This window comes from Acromyrmex echinatior, chromosome 5, assembly GCF_024713525.1.
Source record: "Acromyrmex echinatior isolate Ae372 chromosome 5, ASM2471352v2, whole genome shotgun sequence".
NCBI classification, from domain to species: domain Eukaryota; kingdom Metazoa; phylum Arthropoda; class Insecta; order Hymenoptera; family Formicidae; genus Acromyrmex; species Acromyrmex echinatior.
In genome coordinates this window covers 12,829,713-12,850,097 of record NC_141856.1, presented here as the reverse complement: position 1 = coordinate 12,850,097, position 20,385 = coordinate 12,829,713, and the positions used below count along the sequence as shown (strand labels likewise).

The window sequence follows — 20,385 nt, the reverse complement described above, 5'->3', positions numbered from 1 at the left end:
TTCGCGCTGCTTCGAAGCAAATTTTTTCATTCCAAAGGGCATGTCGTTACGTCAATATAACAGTAACAGCTGCAACCGTGCACATCCGCGGAGCAAGTGTGCACAAAAACTTTCAAAGGCAGCAGGTTGTAAAGCCCATTTAGTGGTTCGATTTGTAGACAACGACCAAGCGAAAACGTCCCGGTCGCCGCGTTCATAAAAAAGTACCGCGGTAAGGTCAGAACGTCGCGCCAGCCAGCCAGCAGAATTCTAAAAAGTGGTAGTGCTTACTGTGCGGAGAGGTGGGGTGGAGTGGGTGATGGGGTTGGGTCATATTTCCTGGGGCGGCCGCGGGACAGATGCCGCCGCTTTACGAACTCGGCGTCGTCCACCATCCAGAATGACCCGAAGTCGTCCTCATAGCGCACAAAACACTTGTGCAATGATAGATTGGTGCGGATCGCGTTCTGTATACACAGACAAGACCACCAAGAAATAGAGAAAAAGAGAGTAAAAAAGATAAGGTTTCTGGTTGATTTTTTTTTTGTAGTTGATTGCGCATTTTTTTTTTTTGCTTTTCTTTCTTTCTTTCTTTCTTAATTTTGCGCTCGGCCCGCTCGCCGCTCGCTACCCTTCGTACGGGGGATGCAGGGCCTCACGTATTGCGCGGGGCCGGTTTTTGTGCTTGCCGTCGCGTTTTACGGGACCCAGACGTACCAGCGGCACGCTGGCACGTCCTCTCGCCGACGGCTCCGTGTCGCTCTTATCGTGTTGCCGGGACACACGAATGATCTCGGCACGATCTCGGAAACGTCGACTTTTTCAGAGAGAGCAAACAACAGCACAGATTCGCAAAAAGAAGGGATGGACAAATCAAAGAAAAATAAAACAGAGACGCAGAGTAATAAAATGTAGTAAGGCGGCTTCCTCTCACTACCTGACAAAGTGCAACACTGCGGTTCTCACTCTGTGTTCCGGGGACAATTCCGCTTCCGGGCTTCCGGGCTTTTCGAGACTAGACTTGGGCCAAGATACTCGGACCCGCCGTTCTCGATCGGGTTAGTCGCTGCAAAGCTCACATGCTCGTTATGAAAGCATACATGACGTACTACGGATTCCCATCTCCGAGAACGTGATTAGCATCTCTAAACTCTCTTTCTATCTGTGTTTTTTTTTTCCTTTCATCTGTTGTGGCTCTTTCATCGGCGACGCACTCTCACGCAACATCCACGCACCCACCAGACTGCCGACTACCATCACACGACGACGGGCAAGTAAGAAGTTCACACACACGCGGGTTCAAACACAGTGATGACGATAGTTTCTCGAGTATTTCAGTCTGCGTAAATATAAACTTATTTTGTTCGGTTATATATAAATTTATTTGCAAAGATGTGAAACTTTCCATTTGTTGTTTCGTTTTCCCAATTGAAATATCTAAGTAAGGGACTCGAATAAGGCGTGTCTTTCAATTTTCAAAACTTTCGATTTCGTCGCAAATATAATAACTATGCTTTTTGTGAAATTATATAAACAGCACCTCGAGAAACTGTATATTAGCAGCAAACATACAGACAGACGACACAAGCGACGTATAGTAAAGACTGTTATGGCGTTTTAGGTGTATAAAGAGGTTTATACACACACAGATCTATACGTATGAATGCGCACGTATCAAGTACAAACAGGTACAGTATACTATGAAGAGAGATGTAAAACAGGGAACACGACGTAGACATTTTGTGTAGGCGATCAAATATATGATTAAAATAAGAGAAGTAGAGAGAAATGCACAGGAGAGCGTGCGTGTATGTGCGTATACATACATACGAAGGCCACAAACGCACTGATACGTGCGTTCGCCTTTAAGTCGCATATATAAAAATATATATATAATATATAAAACAGATATATATATTAAAAATACATATATGTAAAAAGAGCTATATATATATACGTATAAGATAGAATATTAAATATTCTTAATATATATATAAATATGTGTAGATAAATATATATAAATATCGATATATAAAAATATGTATAAAAAGTATGTAAAAAGTTATATAAATATGATATAAAAACTGTAGAAAATTGGCAGTATAAGGGTCAGGGGGGGGGTTGGTCAGCGATACGACTATAAATATAGTAAAAGCGAATAAGAGTGAATATAAATATGATTATTAAGTATAAAATGTAAAAAGACAGAGAAAGAGAGAGAAGTGAAGTATAAATATATATATATATATACATATATATATATATATATATGTATGTATAAAAGGAAGGAATTCGGGGAAAAACGGTGATGAAATCATAGGGAAGTTTGTGATTCAGAGAAAACTATCCCCTTGATACATCGGGGAAAAGGAAAGAATGCGGGCTTCAAGTCTCGTTGATCTCCGCTCCAAGAGGAGGGAAGCTAAAGGAGCGGTAAGAAATATCGGTGTGAGAGAAAGAGAAAGTGAGAGAGACAGAGACAGAGAGAGACAGAGAGAGAGAGAGAATAAAGAGTAAAAAGCGCGGTTGTAATTATTTCTTTTTCTGATCGATGGGGCATGGGGAGGGGCAACGTACCCGGTCGTGCTGCAAGCGCGCTGTGGGCGTCTCTTGTAAAACTCCACTTCGTCCACCGTCCATACGGCCCCTTTCACGTTTTCGACTCGCATGAAACATTTGTGGAGAGACAGGTTGTGTCGCACTGCGTTCTATACAAAATAATACACAGACTAAATAAGCAACGCAAAAAACGAACGAAGCCAACTCAATCACGGTCCCGGTAGTCGGCGAAGGGGGAAAGGATCACGGTCGTTCGTGGCGATTCGTGGCGCGTGTGTGTACGTGTACGTGCGGCTGTATGGTTACGCAGGCGGTAGAGAGTCCTCGACATCGGGTGATGATGACCGATCACGCTGATGAGGCAAGAATGGATGATGATCGTGAGACCGAGGCGCGAGGTTGCTAAGTGAGACGTGCGATATTGTGCGTGTGCCGTATGATTTGTCGAGGTGCCAAGGTGCCAACGAGCAGCGTTGCGAACGATCTCGTTGAATGTTACAACGTAGACACTTTGTGCAGAACTTTGTGATTAAATATATCTCCTGATATGTTTACCGCAATGACGTATCAATATCTCGAGTTAATATTATACGAATTTATGTTGCATTATATATTTCAAGTTTTCTTAGAACTCTTTCATATGAAGTTCTCAATATATTTTTAACTACGTTTAACGGTTCTGATAGGATTATAATTTGTCGCGATGATAGTAGAAAGATATATGAATAGAATGAAACATAATTTATCTGCCGCTGAATACTGAAATAACGTATTTATCATGTTTTTACCGAGATACTCAAATTCATTTATTCATTTGTATTACCAAAAATACAACGAGCAATAATAATTAAAGAGTTGTAATATAACTTCAATAAAAGTTATTAATTCCATAATGCATGTTTGCTCATTCACTTTACGAATATACTTGAACGTTATAGAGAAGGTACACACAATCGAGCTCCCGAATATTTTATGACTTGACGTACTTTTGCACAAAATGACAGTTTCAGTCTTATAGTTATGACCTCGATCTATAACCTAGATCTTATATATTTCCTCGTTTTATTACAATTCAAGTCTTTATAGATAATAATTTTGACCTAGATAAATTTTAGGATGATCTGTTTCGACAACGCTGCTCTTGCGAGCTATGGCAGCCATCTTTGAAGACATGCGAGACGTTGCATTTTTATGATATATTTAAAATCAAATATGTCGTATAAATAAACGAAAATATTTTCTATCATTATATTTACAAAATTTAACATATTAAACAAACAAAAATATTCCCCAAAAAATATATAATACCCGCAGCTTATATTTAACATTAAAAAAAAACTTTTTCACTAATGTTATATGATGTACAGATTGTTCGAGGATATTTCATTTATGATAAAAAAATTAATTTGATAATTGTTTTATTGTTGTCATTCAAAGATGGATGCAATAGCTAGCATTCTTGAAGAATACAAGCAAAGCTGCCACCTTAAACTTAAATTTGCACCGTAAACTTAAATATTGCTGTATCGTTTCTATGTTTTTTTGATTCGAGCATATTTCTCAACAACTTAAATTACCCAGATTATGCAGATTAATAAATACTTTTAATAGCGTTCTTAAAAAAGCTGCTTTTATGAACATACGTAAAATAGAGTTTCAAAAATGCTAAGCGAACAAATAAAATAATATAAATATAATAAATATCCAGTAAAAGCAGCGCAAATTATTACGCAAGTGCAATAGTATACTGAATTTTAAAAGATACTTATATAAATGCAATTACTCAGTCACAACTGAATTTATTATTTAAAAAAAGAGCCGGGCAAGTCTTCCAGGTGGCAGCCAACAAAGAAAAACAGAAATCGGCATCGCGTTGTGACATATACAAAACAAATAATAATATAAAGTCTAGCCAACCGATAATCAGCGATAATTAATAACGCGATATCCACCAATAATGACGGTGGCGACGATGATCGATGACGATGAGGTCGGTGATGATGATCGCTGTTAGCACAGAAGGAAATCGGCAATGAAATCGCGACGTCGAAGGCCGCATGAGGAACGAACCAAAATATGATTAATCGAAAGAGACACGGTTTGTGGCATTCCTTTATCGTTAATGCACAGCTAGTCATCTAAATCTAGGGGCAACGACAACAATTATTCATGCCGCAGGGCCGAATATAAAATTCGACGAGGCCGCGCGACGCGGCCGTACGATGACGTGTTTGTCGCCATCCGCTATCACCGGCGTGTTGGTTCCTTGGCTCTGCTCCGTTCACGCCTTCTCCCTCCGCTCTCTGCTGTAAACCTGTTTGCGTTTTTTTTTTATGTTTTCATATACACATAACCATGCGAGGCGAAGCGTCATGGCAAACGTCAATTACTTCCACGCACACTCGCACACACGCAAAAACGCACGCGCGCAAACACTCTTGCCAACAAGCGGTTTGTCACGTCGGCTTACAAATCGATCATGAACCATCGGCACGTTATATTCGTTGTCTTCGGATACCTGAGAGAGATGCGGAATGTATTAATTTATATTACTGCTCCGCGTTTAATCGGTAATTTTATTCGGTCGATTCGTTCCAGACTAAATAAATATAATGATAATCATTTAAATAATCATTCAAACCGTCGTAATTATTTAGAATAAAGTCTATTATGTCAGAATAAAGCGATTCATGAGATCTCTACAAAATACCTATATATCTCTACTATTATTTAATATAATACGTTTTTGCAGATAATATGCGATTTCTCATTCAGATACATTGACAACGATCATTTTAAACGATAAAATAATTGACGTAATATGTGTTTATAGGAATGTATAATGCAATAATCGTCTGTAAGGACGTTCCAATTCTATTTACTATTGGTTTAGTTATTGGCCTATTAGTTTATTATTAGTTTAAGAGAATTGCTGTTATTCTGACACGCGATGCTATTGAGTGGTCTGCAAATGAGGGGAAACAAGGAAGAATATAATGACAGATGGCTCATAAATGACTCGTAATATGTCATATTTCACATGTTACCAGTTTTCCCCCCTTATTCGAGAAAGCACAATACAACTATCATTACCAGCTGCTCTGCCCGGCACGTCACTTAGCCTGTTAATCCAAATCAATACATATAATTATCCGAAATTCTTAATAAGCTGTCATCTTTTCTTGTTAAGCGCATTCAGCTTAATACGCTCGTATAAATACAAATTGCGTGATTGTTTTATCCTTGTTTTATCCTTGACTCCCGTTGCACAAACAGATTCGTGCTAACTTCATCCAGTTAAAAGAGAGTCACTTCCTCACTTTACTCGTAACTCTCTCGCTATTTAAAGATTACATTTGGAATATACTTCTTCCGGTTTTCTTATGGAGAAATAAAATTGCTATATATATATATAAAAAGCTTGGAATATTTTATGCCTTGTAAAAATTACTAGCTGCAAGCATAAAAAAATTAGAAAAAAATTCTGATAAGAAAGCTACATTTTGGATATTTCGAATCTCAAAGTCAAAAGCTTTTATCTGTTTCTTGTTTAATTTTCTTGTTTTGAAATTGGGTAATTATACTACTGGAATTATAAAATATACCTTCCACGTTGCTGCGTTGCGCCGGAAGTAGCAGAATGTGTTTTGGAACCAGTTGTAAATTTCATTGAGTGTCAGCTGCTTCTCGGGAGATTCGATGATAGACTATGAAAAGAGCAATATTATAATTATATTAACTTGCTCTATTCTAAGAGGCAAAACATCATGGCTAAGGTACTTAAATGTCCACATACGAAGAGACTTACGTGTAATATCGGTTCGTATATCGTGCAAAATTTGTACTTTTAGATTATAATATTAAATAATGATTTGAAAATGTTAAAATTCTTTAATAAAATATAATATATAAAATTAATAAGTAAAATAAATTTTATTACACCTAAATAATTATTAAGATATAATGCACTTCAATATAAACATTATTAAATCCGAATAATATTTAACATATTAATTTTAATAAATAAAGTGAAAATTAATTTTCAGTATATTCTCGAAATTATTAAAATAATCACGATAATAGGTATGTAAGCATTCAAATTGTTTTATGTTGTTAAAGAAAATCCCCACAATGATTTGTTAGAATAATGCGACGCGATAAGAAAATGCAATATCCGGAGAATCTTTCGCCAATTATATTATCTACTCACCTGCCGAATTAAGGATGCATACGTGAACGGTGGTCTGACGTCTGCATTCTTGTAGAATTCTCTATTTCGCTGAATTTCTGAAACCGGACGCAATAAATTTCATTTATCCTATACGTTATTAAAAGTAATAGCAGGTCGAAAGCTAATATTTTTATTACTGATAACAAGTAATTATATATGTTTAATTATTTTTTTACGCAATAAGATCTGAACACAGGGATCACACAAACAAGCAAACATTGTGCTAGTCACGTAAAATTATGATAAAATTTTGCTCTCAAATGACGAAGAATAAATTAAGAGTAATTATTATATAAGCTATGCGTATTTTTACGGTATTTTCAAAAAAACTTAATCGATTTAAATATCTATATTATAATAAATATTAAATAAGATTTTTATTTAAATATTTGTATTAAATATTAAATAAGTTTGAAAAGTTATAAATATACATTTTGAATTACATAATAAGATACATATCAATTTTATATTTCACATTTTTTATTAAATTATGTTTTTCTAAATTTTCTTTTTTAGCTTTTAAATGGATTTCTAAATTTGAAAATAGCAATTGGTGATCAAATAAATTAAAAACTATATGCAAAATATATATCTAATAATAAGGTTTCATAGAAAGAAATCATATGCAAAATATCAATATTAAGAGTAAAGAACGGATATTCTTCTAAAATAATGATAATTTTTATATCTGCAGAAATATATGCAGACGCATGCTTTTATAAAAAAAAAAATTTCATAAAAATCGGAACAAGGTAATACAAACATCGAAATTCTTCACATTTAATTTTTTCGGATCTACTCTTTTTAGAGGTGATTGTACATTACATTTATTTACAACATTAAAACTGAAGTTCACGTATTTGTTTGCCAAAAATAAAAGTAATTCAAACCAAATACATGGATCACCTCTTTCGCGCTTAAAAGAAAAGCAATAAAAAAATAAATTACGGCCAATCGATTTATCCAATCTCAAGTGTTTGCATGGGGTTTTGGAATACTCGCAATTTTAATTATTTCAAGAATTATAGTAAAATTAGAAAAATTGTTGCTACATAAAAAGAATAATTTTGCTGAAATATTTAAAAATTTAAGTAAATATAGATCTGAAAAGAAATTTTCTTACTATCAAAATAATTACATAGGAAACTCAAACACGATGAGCAATGTTGCAAAAAAATTTTTGACATTCTAGCTTGAGTGTCTCACATAATTATTTTGATAGTCCAACGAAACTACTTTCAGATCTGTATCTAACTAAATTTTGTTAGATACTTTAGCAAAGTCATTGTTGTGTGAACGTGGAGAGGTAGAGATGAAGACGAAAAAAGGAAGTGAGTGTTCATGCAAGGTGCATCTTTCCGCAAGAAAATTTGTAAGCCACAAAAGGGAATGTGTGGAAAATAGGTTGACAGTACCTTGTTGGACGTCAAGGCCAGCACGCTCCAGCATGTAGGGCAGCCCTACACGGTGGGGAGGGCAGGCAGCACAAGAAATAAGGAAACAACAAAAGCATCGATAAGAAAGAGGTTCGAGCTGGCGGATGAAAGAATTTTTTTTTTTTTCATCTCATATAATTTCTTTTCTCATCGCATAAATTTCCTTGCATCCCCTCTCTACACACCTATGCGTTTTACACCGCCAACAAGGTGTTGAACACTGTCGCTTCACGTGACATAGTCGCTACCATAAGTAATCTGTGCGTGTGATACAATTTACGAGAGGAAAAGGCACGAGACCAAGAGAGGACCGTAAAGAGCACTTGCTACAGGATCGGTTTTTTTTTTATTTCGTCGGAGTGAATATATTTTTGTGACGAACCTCGAAATGCCAAAAATAATTTCAAAAATATAAATACATAATTATCTTATTACGCAGGATTAAAATTATAAATATGGTCTCATAGAACTATACGGTTTACGAAGAAAATGAAGAAATATTGTCGACATCGACATCGACAATTTTCATTTATCATATTTCCCTCAAATTAATAATGTTTTATAACTTTCATTATAATACCACAGCTATAATATCGTTATTTATTTTCTAGACACACGTCTGTATAATGTAATTTGAAAAGGATAGCTTCTCTTATTAAAACTTTAATAAGAGTTGCAGTGCAGAAATTTTTCATAATGGTATTTCGAAGCTCGCGCGTCACTCCGAATATGATTTTGTGTTATCGTTACCTTCGTTAATATCTATTCCAGATCTATCGACGGCTACTCTGCGCCTTACAGTGCCCTCGTCATACAGTCCTACGAATAGTATTTAATTTCTGAATTGTCATTTCTTTCGTTTCGCCTTTCTTTGAGACGATATTAATCCAGTTCCAAGCTCTCGTATGCGTTTCAAGCATAAAAGCTATACGTTCGGAAAATGGTTATATCGAAAATATTTTAATTAAAGACATTAAATTTACAAGTTAATAATACTCCTATATGTATGTATAATAATACATAAGGTATGAAAATTATACAATAGGAATTGAACTAAAAAAAGGGATATATTCAATTAGGAATGAATTAATATCACTAAATTCGATAAATAAATAGTATGTAGATGTATAGTGTACGTATATTTCGCAAATCGCAGTTAATACCATTTAGCAAGAAAATTTTAATATACCTACATATTTGTCTCTTTTATCTTTCTTTGTATATGTATATTATATATACATAATGAAATATATATGTACATAACTGAAATTATGTTTTATTAAAATGAATTGTTAATAATTCAATATCCTTTAATGTGTTTTTAATTTCAATTTTTATTATTAATATAAGCGACTAACGAACTATACTATACATTATGCATTGATATTTAGACGTACCAACAATCTATTAACACAGAATCAACCATTTTCCTTGAAACAGGTAAAACGGAAGAGCTGTTGCAAAATTGATTTCAAAATAAAATTGACCTTGGTAACGCAATATGATGATTCTGACCCTCATTAATTCTCGAAGACGCTAAATTTCACCTTGCCAGTCAGGCAAGATAATTAGAGATTATGAAATAAAGAGACGACCTTACCTCCTGCTAAAGAAAGAGCTGACTTGTCGCTGATGCGCCGTCTGATTGGACCAGCCATACTCGGCATGCTACCAGGCATGTTGGGCATGGGAGGTAAACTGGACATGTTGGGTATGGTCGGAAGTGGTGGCATCGGGGCACTGCCAACCGACGGAGGCAGCTGAGCACTCGCGGGCGACCTCACGGCAGACACTAGCGCGGACATGGATACTGGTGACACCTGAGAGACTCCAAAGTTAGGTGGCGGTTGACTCATTAGCGCAGTGGAAAAATTTAACTTTGGTAAATTCGAGCCCGTCTGAAAAAGAGAGTTCCCAAAATTCAAAATGGTAGACGAGACAAAGGACAGTGATGAACGATATAAACGAATCGAATATAAACTGAACAGAGATCATTTTAAAATTATAAAAGCAATGAAAGCGTTGTACAGTTAAAAAGATGTTTTTATGTAATTTATGCAGAGCAATTTCCAAAGTTTGATTAACTAATTTTTCATAAACTCAGAAAAACTCTACGGTTGTAACTTTTGAAATCATTGTACGCAAGATTTGTCTTCTAGATTTAATAACAAAGAAATATCTCATTACTTTTGCTCCATAAATTTCATGATAAATGTAATGTACATATTTAAAGCACTTGATGCAATACAAATATGAATATCAATAAATGCAGTTGCCATATGGATATCTTATTACATATCATAGTGGCGTATACGAGCAATCTGATCTTCGTAGAATTACTCACACAGCTGCGTTAAAATAATTAAGCCGTCGACCGTCGAGCGTTGTCGCCGGCGGAGGGCTAATGCGATATTGGTATTCTCTGACTGCCCAACTTGTTAGGGGTTTTAATTAAGGCGATATAAAATTACCACAGCTCCGATGAATTATTAATGCAAACTTTATGTATAAATTAGCACTCGACTCGGCGGCGCGTTAAAACTGAAACTCGCGTTGTTGTTAGCGAGCCACGAGAAGCTCGTAAAATCTTCCAACGAGCTGGTCTGTCGTGAAAATCCGGCTTTACGATCTCGTAGCAATACCACAGCGAAGAAAGTTTACGCATCGCGGTTGAACCGTTTTTCCAGATTCAGTTTTCAGTATTCCTTCTATAGCGGATCTTTAAGCGTGTTATAATTGCAATTTATGATAAAGATTTTCTTTTGTTTCGTGATGTAATAATTAATAATTTTAATTTGCAGCAAATTTATAGATAAAATTACTCTCACAATTCTCAACGATAATTAATTTTTTTTATGAAGCTATAAGAAAAGACGACAGTAGTATACACAAATTGTTTTTGTTAATATAAATTAATATATTTTTGTTAATACAATCAATTGGTACAACAAACTCTAATCTATTTTATGCTAATAATAATATTGAAAAAAATTAAATATCTATTAGGTTGAATCATAAATAATTTCCATTTCGGAGAATAAATTGTAATGATTTTATGCCAATCATTACGTTAATAACTCATTATACTACACAAATCAGATCATGTTTGAAGTAAATTTCGTAATCTCATAATGACAATGATAGTGTACACATTGAAATAAAGTAATAAATTTCTTAATCCTGAATTGAAGGAAATAAAAATGCATATTCATCATATAATATTATGGTAGGAGAAAATGCTACAGAAGTAGCTAAAAAAAAGTTTGTTTATGGCATAACTGACAGGCAAGTACAAAATTGGCTTACAAAATTTCATTATGAAAATATGTACGTTGATAAAAGATGAACACAGACGAGAGCGCTCAATAGACTTCGATGCATCGTGCTTTAAAATTATTAGTGAAATACACTTAATGGAATGGCAACAAATCATTGCAAATAATTGCGAACATATAATATAATAGATTAAGATATAATTTTTTGTTTTTTATCGAGAAATAAAATTCATATACTAAAACGGAAATTATTTATGACTCAGCTTAAGGAATACAATTTTTATATAAAGAAATTAAATTGTTACGAAAGAGAAATTATAGTCATCATCGTGTTGTTTTCATTATTTTTAATATGGATTAGTAATAAATGAATGATTAAATAAAATAAGTTCAATAAAATAAAGAAACTTAACCTAAAGAATAAGAATTATAAATATAATAAAGAGAATTTACCGATGACTCCGATGACTTTGGCGGTTCCGGGGAAGCCATTTGTTTTGCCATGTGCAAATGATGCATCATAGCGCCTAGTCGGTCTCGTTCTTTTTGCAACTGAATTTCTAACTGTGACACTACTTGCATCTGGACCCTGGCTTGCGCTGTCGATCGGTCATCCAATGTGTGCTCTGTATTTAAGTGTCTGCAATATTTCAGGATTAATTACGGTTTATTTTAATTCAACATGCTGCAGTTTCAATCCCCCCCCCCTCTCTCTCTCTCTCTCAATGTAAATATTACGATGTTAAGAAAATAATGAACAAGATTAAATTATTTATAATATTTTAACATAATAATCATTTATTGTCCTTTTGTTAAATTAAATTAAATAATAAAAAAGAATATAAGTAAAATTATATATAAAATTCAAATAAACTTTCAATTAAATTTATTATCGTTACATTTATGTTTCATATACACAAAAATTTCATTTTAAATTATTTAATATTTTAGTATAATGTCGTAACGTCGTGGCAGTCTAATAAAGATTTATATCATTAAATTAAAAGTCTTTAATTTGACTTTAAAACAAATGATTAAAAATGAAGTAATTTGCAGCCTATGTTTATCAATAAAAAATATGGAAAGGTGAGAAAAACCGTGAGAATTATCTTGCGAGAGTAGCAAAAAAATCTGCGCGTCAGAAAGCCACAAAAAATCCCGAGCACGTAACGCTTCCATTCTCCGACTACAAGAGTTGAAAACCCCAGGAGACGGCAGGACAGAAAATTAAGCTTCGCCGCGTCGTAGGTAGAGGATGGGGGTGCCAACAACGCCAACAAGATTCCGTATTTAAGAATTTCCGTAATCCTTCTTCGTCGACGGAACGGACGGCTGTATCGACGGGGGTGGAAAAGGGTGGCGAGAGGAGCGGATCGGTCGGTTGAAAGAACGAAGATGCGGGAAGGTCGAGGGAGTTTGAACGAACGAACTGACGGGGGAAAGGGACAGAAAGGGATTAGACTGAGGGGCATAACGATGCGGTCGAATGTCGTGAATATTAATGAGACAAAGGTAATTAGCGTTTTTCTTTTTTTTTAAGTAACGGCTTGTTTGAGGGAGAGTTTGCACTGAGACGAGCTACGTGATTACGAAGGATCTTTCGGATGGGATAGAGCTACGACGAGCTTGCGGTTGCGGCTCGAAGCCGATGAGCGAAAACGCCTGATGTCAATGAGATATGCTGACACGAGCGATTTTTCTACACTTTCCTTGCCTCATTTTCCCCAATTAAATTACCGACTTTATTCCTTCTATTTCTTCAGTTTCCCGTACACAAGATATTCGCAGTTCCTTTTTTACGTTTATCTATCTGTTTGGAAATAGTTCTCTCTAAAATATATCGCATTTTTATTTCGATTCGTTATTAATCTGAATCTTTATTATTAGTAAAAAATACTAAATATTAAAAAATACTTGCATTCACAAAAATTTATTATTTAATAGCTGGAAGAGAATTTTACTGAATTTGCAATGGAAGACGGATAACGATTGATTCTTACATGTTGAAAATACAATTAAGAAAATATATTAAAAAAATATATTTAAAAAAAAATAAATCGAAGAACTCACTTAAGGAATGCTTGATAGTCTTCACAAATTACTTCACAGCCTGGCCACTTGCACACCCCATGGCCATAGAGGGGATGAACCTTGTCGTTGCAGGAGGCATCCAGCGGCTTTTCGTCCATCGGTGTTGTACCATTCACCTCGGACCGTCGGCTCGAAGCTATCGAATTCAGAATGCCTGCGATAGTTCGGTAAACGAACGTCGCATTCGCAAAAAAATAAAACATAAGCATGGAGAAATTAGAATACAAAAACGAGCGAGCTCGAGATCAACAGAGAAGCGTGAAACTGTTGTTTTACCGTTCAATCCAGAATTCGATTTCGCCACGTTGGAATTCTGGTGGGATTCCGGTGTATCCGAGGGCTCTGACTTCCATGATGGTAGATTATCACCTGGTGGCAAACCTGCTTAATTTAGAAAAAAAGCACCCATTTGAAAATGATTAAGCGAAGAGATAATAATCGCCATAATTTCCATAAAAATATATTTATATCGTTGAATTTTCGTAATTAAGATAGGAAATCAAAAGAAAATGTAATTGCTTAGAAACATATATCGCATCACATAATCATATCACATGATCATATCAGTAAAAATTTTAATTTAAAAAAAGCTTATTATCATAAATATTTAAACAGGATAGCTCACCAAATAATTTGTCGTTACTAGTAATCATTTTAACGTAAAAATGATAAATAAACATGATAAATAATGTCAGCTTGTTAACTGAGAGATAATAAACAATATTCGCAATAATATTCAGTGCAATCTTGATACAATCATACGTGAAGCAAATGTGTTGATGAAAGACGAAGCAACGCGTCGATAAGGAGGAATAGGAAGAATTGAGAATGCTAAGAACAATAAAATTAAAAGATAATATAGTTAAATTTTTGAGAAATGAAGAAAATAGAGAGGACATAGCAAGCAGTAGGAATAGGGCCAGATGCATGGTCGAGAATAACGGCTAGATTCATTTCACGTATGAACTCTCGAATTTGAAGCATCTGACGATGAGTCACGATTGCTATTTCGAATGATCCTTTCGAACCTATGTATCACGTACAAGTATCAGAAAAGAGAACATCGTTGGAGCGAGCACCGGTTTGTAATCGAAACGCTTTTATGTAAAAGTTTTGTTCAGAGTAAAAAACAAGAAAGGGAGACGCAAGGGAGAATGGAAGAAGAGAAGAAGTAAATGAAATTAAAGTGAAGAAAAAAATAAAGAAATAAAGAGACGTAGTGCACAGAGGTTCGAAAGGATTATGTAGGAGAATACTGAATCGTTTTAGTTTAAAACTAAAGGGATGCCTCCAGTATCAAAGCTTATCTTTGTCTTTGCGTACGTGCTACTGATGACATGTGATTCCTATGACACGAGTATGTCACGCGTCGCAGCAAATACACTCATGTGTTCGGTTGCGGCATGTGATTGTCTTGATAACGAATTCCTATGTTTATGCAATGTAATCGTGTTAGAATGTGATAATAACACGCGAGTTAAAAATATACGTTTGCATAATCCTTTTATCACGAACGTGAACATGCGTTGATAAAAACGTCGACTTCTTGATGATAGAGATACGTACTGATGCAAAACACGTGCAAGATATTAAAACAACGACTAACAATAATCTTTGAAAAAGCTGTTCACGCATTCGTAAGATACAAATATTATTTTTAAGAATTAAAAAAAATCTTGATCATCTTTTTGAATAATTCTTCGTTTTATATATAAAGAACAGACTTAATCAAATCTAAGGTTCTATCTAGATGAGATTTCGTATTTAAAATGTAGCTTAATTATAGACCTGACCTGTTCTAAGTCTTCAAATCTTTTCAAACGCTTCAAATCTTTTCACTGAAGTAATATTTAATATATCATAACTATTGATTAAAATGTAAAAGATTAATAATCACAATTATAAAATTTATAGTTTATTTTAATTTCGTATTATATTTCGTTGAAAAAATATTTTTTTAATACACTCTATTGGAATTATAAATATATCTTATGTTCGCACTTTATCAACATCTATTTAAAAATTATTTTATTATTAAAGCATACCGAAATATCTTTAATCAAGCACATTAATTTTGTTTAAATAAATACCTGAAGAAGGATTATGGCCTTGAAGACTTAATCCTTGCTGCAAAAGATACTGCCTCTGTGTAATCTGTAGTTGCTGTATCAGTTGCTGTTGTTGAATCGCTAATTGTTGAAGAGGCGCCGATGCTTTCTTTTTGTCCGCCGTTTGCAATAAATGTGTCTGCTGAAATAAGTTCAGCTGTAATTGTTCCTGCAGTTGTTGCATTGCCTGTTCCAATTGTTTCTTGTTGAGTTCCGCGAGTTGATGCTGATGCTAAAACAAATCAGAAGCCGATATGCAAATGTATAAAGTATTTTATATCACTTTGCTAGTTTAATGTTGTGTATTGACAATTATATTGTATTACATAATCGATGTTATATTAAGCGAATAATTTGATATACATAAACAATGAACAATGCGATTCTCGATGTGATTATACTGGGAGCTCACGAAGTTAAAGATTCATTAAGGTAAGGCATTAAATTTATATATACCTATATATATAAAATTTATGATTGCTGATTTATATATACCTATATATATATATATATATATATAAAATTTCTGATCGCTCAAAAGTGAACCGAAACGTTTAAAGCTTTGCAATTGAGCACAATTGATAATAGATTTAAATTGCGGTCTACTAACCGCGCTTAACTCTTATTTGTTCGATATATCTCTTTATTTAATTTTTGATATGTATAATTTATAAAAAAAAAAGAAAGGGGAAAAAGGAAAAAGAGAACTCCACACATTATATTTTCATTTTATAAACATTATATTAATTATAATCTTTCTGCAGAGAGTGTCTTTTAATTAAAAAAAAAGATATAATTAATTACAAATCAAATGATATCGTCGACAGTTTATTATTAAACGTCAGGCACAAAAGTGAACATTTCGCTCTCTTGCCAAATTAGTTGGCCGGAATAAAAAGGAGAGGAAAAAAGGGCGGCACTTACGTCTTGGAATGATGAATAAATCACGGGCGCAGATAATTCGCGGCACCAAGGGGGCAAGAAGATAGAGGGCAGTTGATGGGTAGCTCGAAGACAAACAACGAGACACAACGGCTGATGGCGATGCTTAATTGCTTACCTCACCCTCCAGACTAACTCCCTCCGCCTATTTCATTTCTCGGTCTCTCTCGTGCGCCTCGAGGATATTTTAAAACAAACTTCGAGGTACGCACCCTTTATCATATTACTATAAACGAACACTCTGCACGATTAATGGGCGCAAACACGGTCTCGCTAATAAGCATTTTCCATGTTCATGTTAAGCATACGATTTCTTTATATTTTGCATTTATTGTACACTTCATATATTTTTCCCCATAATAGATCTTGACAACGTTCAAGAAATTTTCAAGCAACACATATTTATAACAGGGCTGGCCTTTAATTTGATCTGCAATTAAACTTCACACATGGAAAGAACGGTTTTGTGTATCTAAAAATTTAGCTAGATACAGATCTGAAAATAATTTTATCGGATCTTCAGAATAATTATATAGAACATCTAAAGATTGATAATAATACTGTCAAAATTAAGTTAACATTCTAGTAACCAATTTAAGCGTCCTACATAATCATTTTGATGATCCAAAAATTATTTTCATATCTGTATCTAAATTTTTAGATATTTCAGCAAAACCATTCTTTCCCTGTACCTAACATTTATTCGTTTTTACTAATCCAATTTTATGTGAGCATTAAAAGTTATCGTTACGTGATCAATGATTTCTGAGAAAATGATTGAACAAAAAAAAAACGTTCTCTAATTTGAGGTTCGGCACATTTCTTTCTCTTCAGAGAATAGTTTCTGCTACAATAAATGACACGGTGCCATGAAAAATATTTGTTGTCGCTTACGTTGGTATTTTTGAAAAGGAATATCAGAGTGCTTATTGGATCGTAGGCGCCAGGATAACACTGTGGCTGGATAGCAAAAGTGGTTCGCGCGACATGTATTGTTATCGTAACGATATAGAAGGGACTACCTGTTTACACAGACCGAGTATCAACCCTCTCGCTATAGCATCGAACTTCCCGGCAGTCCCGTCCGCCGCGAATTGCGCGTATACCGAAATTCAAAACCTCTTTTAAGATTAGCTTCCTCACGAAAGTGTCTTACGTTTCCGTTTCGTTTGTTCAATTAAGAGTTAAATTTAAGATACTATGTCATTAAATTACAATGTTATATTTGCATCACAGGGCGTATTTTGATCGAGTTTTACACGAAATGAAAATATACTATTCGTATAAAAGTTATGAAAGATTTCAACCGACAAATTTATCCATCAAGTAAATAACTGTGAAATAGTTATTTTTGTCGAAAGTAGAATAACTTTTTTGCACAAGAGTCTTTAATTCGTGACTTGGCCAATTTCTTAATTGATTGAACGTTGTTAGACGTTATTAGTGAAATTGTACATTAGTGACGCCATACATAATGAATAAATCGATGGAAGGGATAAAATTGGAAAAACGTTTTAGCTATACCTAATTTATATCATATTACTGATTGCTTTGACGACTAAATTGTTTCTCTTATTGCAATATGAAACCCTTTTTCCTTTTTACCCAATATTTTTATATAACGTAAAATAAAACAATTAGGAATATCTCAGGAATATTTGTCGCAATAAGTTAAGGTATTAAAATTAGTTGCTATTAAAATTATGATAAAAACTGACGATTCATTTAATTTGAAACTATTAATTTAATTATTATTTCAATGTGATTGCATTGTAAATTCGACAGACAGTTGGGCGCGCAATTTAAAGAATTAAAAAGATATACATAAAATGTGGATAGAAATGTTATTAAAGAGACCTAAGATCTAATCGCGATTGTTTATGGGCTTCTTTCTTAATTATTTAAATTATTCATATAATAATCTAGATGAACTTATTATTGTTAAAGAATATTTCTTTACTTACGTTCTTTAAAGAAGAGAAATAACCAAACCGCTCCTGATTGGATGCATGATCGGAAGATGAATCCTGCAATTTAATGCGATGTTGTGACTAAAGCAATTGAAAAAATAAAAAATGCAAAAGTGCATGAAAATCAAGGTAAAAATTTTATATTGCAAAATAATACACGTAAAAACAAAAATGGATATAATGTTAAAACTTGATTGAAAATTAATTAATCATCGATTGATTAATCATGTCTTAAAATTTTAAGTACATTAATTAAATACCTACATTGAAGGATGGAATTTACCTGATGGTGTTGCTGTTGCTGTTGCTGCATGTACAACGTATGCTGCTGCATAAAGGATTGCAGTTGCGTGGGGCTGAGTATGTGTTGCTGCAGCAGTTGTTGCATCTGATGAAGACCACTCGCCGAGCTGAGCATCATCTGCGAGGGGGTCTGCGACGGCGGAGCCCCTGGCGGGCCACCGGGTGGCGGACCCTGGGAAGGATTCGGTGGTGAACCCCTCTGTGGGGCTTGCGGGCTTTGATGCGGGCTAGGTTGGGGCCCTGGTGCCCCTGAGCTGGGCTGTTGCGACTGCTGCGTGATGATTGGCTGCTTTTGCTGGGTCATGGGTGCTGGTGTCACTACGTGTCCGGCGGGACTGAGCTTCCCATTGCTTTGGTACTCGATAGTGAGATCCTGCTGCTGCTGTTGCTGCTGTTGATCAGCAACACCGCTGCCGCCGCCGGTCTCCGCTATATTACTTCTGCCGGAGTCGCGATTGCGGATCGTAGATAGGCGATCCCTGTCGCGGCACTCGCGGTCCCGCGACGAGAAGACGCTGTCACGCGTTTGCTGTTGCTGCTGCTTCAGGGCTGCAAACAGCGAAGTAGCCTGCAATATGAAAATGGAGATCGAGAGCTCGATCAAAGGCTGTTGCGAGCTGCCTTGTGGAGAAATCATAGTAACTCCGTGTCGTGAAAAACCAAAAATCTTAATTATATACTACGTATAAACATTTAAATCAAAATCGACCGGTATTTACGCAGCGTAAATTTCGAGATAAGAGACGAGAATTAAATGAGAAAGATAGCGCGAGAGACGCGGGACCATGAGAGAGCAAAAGAGCAGCTCCGAGCGGAATATTCATGATATAAATGCCATAATGTACATGCGTTAAACTTCTACCGTATTTTGAACAATATTGATCTTATCTAATAGTATTCGGGAGTGCGCGGGCCAGCCTCGACTGCTCCGTCATCATTGGCTGGCTCGAAGGAAAACTCGCTGTTGTCTGAATGACGTCGGTTAGAGTCTCCTCGGCTGTTTACACAGCGGGATTTGTTTTATTAAGTTCCATCATCAAGCAGATTGTCGAGTGTAAAGGCGGAATCGAGCTTCTCTTCTGCTCGCTTCTCATGAGGGTCGAAACTTTCGAGCGCGTTCCAGATGTCTCGATAAGTTCATTATTATTATTGTGTTATTGTATGATATAATGGGGCACTTTTAGACAATGTTATCTGAGAAATTTATTACCCTTTATTACCATAAGATGTGTTTCGTCGTAGAAATAATAACTAGCCTTTGCACTTCTAGAAGTTTAGCGATAATAATCAATAAATTTTTTTAATATAAAGATAACAGTTCTTAAAAAATGTCGTTTTTTTAATTTAATATTTTTCATAAACATACAAAACATAATATAATTTAAACATAACTTTTAAGTGATTATTAAATAATTTAAACATACACCAGACACAAAATATCATCAAAATAATATAAGAATTTAATATACTTTGGCGAATCGTATTATTTTC

The 20,385-nt window shown here is 34.8% G+C and overlaps 1 protein-coding gene across 19 annotated transcripts in view; it reads right to left on the bottom strand.

Moving 5' to 3' along the window:
- FoxP (forkhead box transcription factor P) overlaps nt 1-20,385 on the bottom strand; it is a 308,217-nt gene that overhangs the window by 10,777 nt on the left and 277,055 nt on the right. For 8 of the 19 annotated variants that reach the window (XM_087406508.1, XM_087406495.1, XM_087406496.1 and 5 more), the window contains 12 exons: nt 18,875-19,462; nt 18,586-18,648; nt 15,662-15,911; nt 13,848-13,955; nt 13,551-13,725; nt 11,934-12,120; nt 9,806-10,103; nt 8,956-9,024; nt 8,185-8,229; nt 6,749-6,825; nt 6,144-6,245; nt 271-446 (listed from right to left, as the gene is read on the bottom strand). In XM_087406508.1, the coding sequence (XP_087262634.1) occupies nt 271-446; nt 6,144-6,245; nt 6,749-6,825; nt 8,185-8,229; nt 8,956-9,024; nt 9,806-10,103; nt 11,934-12,120; nt 13,551-13,725; nt 13,848-13,955; nt 15,662-15,911; nt 18,586-18,648; nt 18,875-19,462 (2,138 nt within the window). Of the gene's footprint in view, nt 1-270; nt 447-2,556; nt 2,688-6,143; nt 6,246-6,748; nt 6,826-8,184; nt 8,230-8,955; nt 9,025-9,805; nt 10,104-11,933; nt 12,121-13,550; nt 13,726-13,847; nt 13,956-15,661; nt 15,912-18,585; nt 18,649-18,874; nt 19,463-20,385 lie in introns of all 19 variants that reach the window. The other 11 variants (XM_087406500.1, XM_087406498.1, XM_087406506.1 and 8 more) reach the window with 9 other exon arrangements.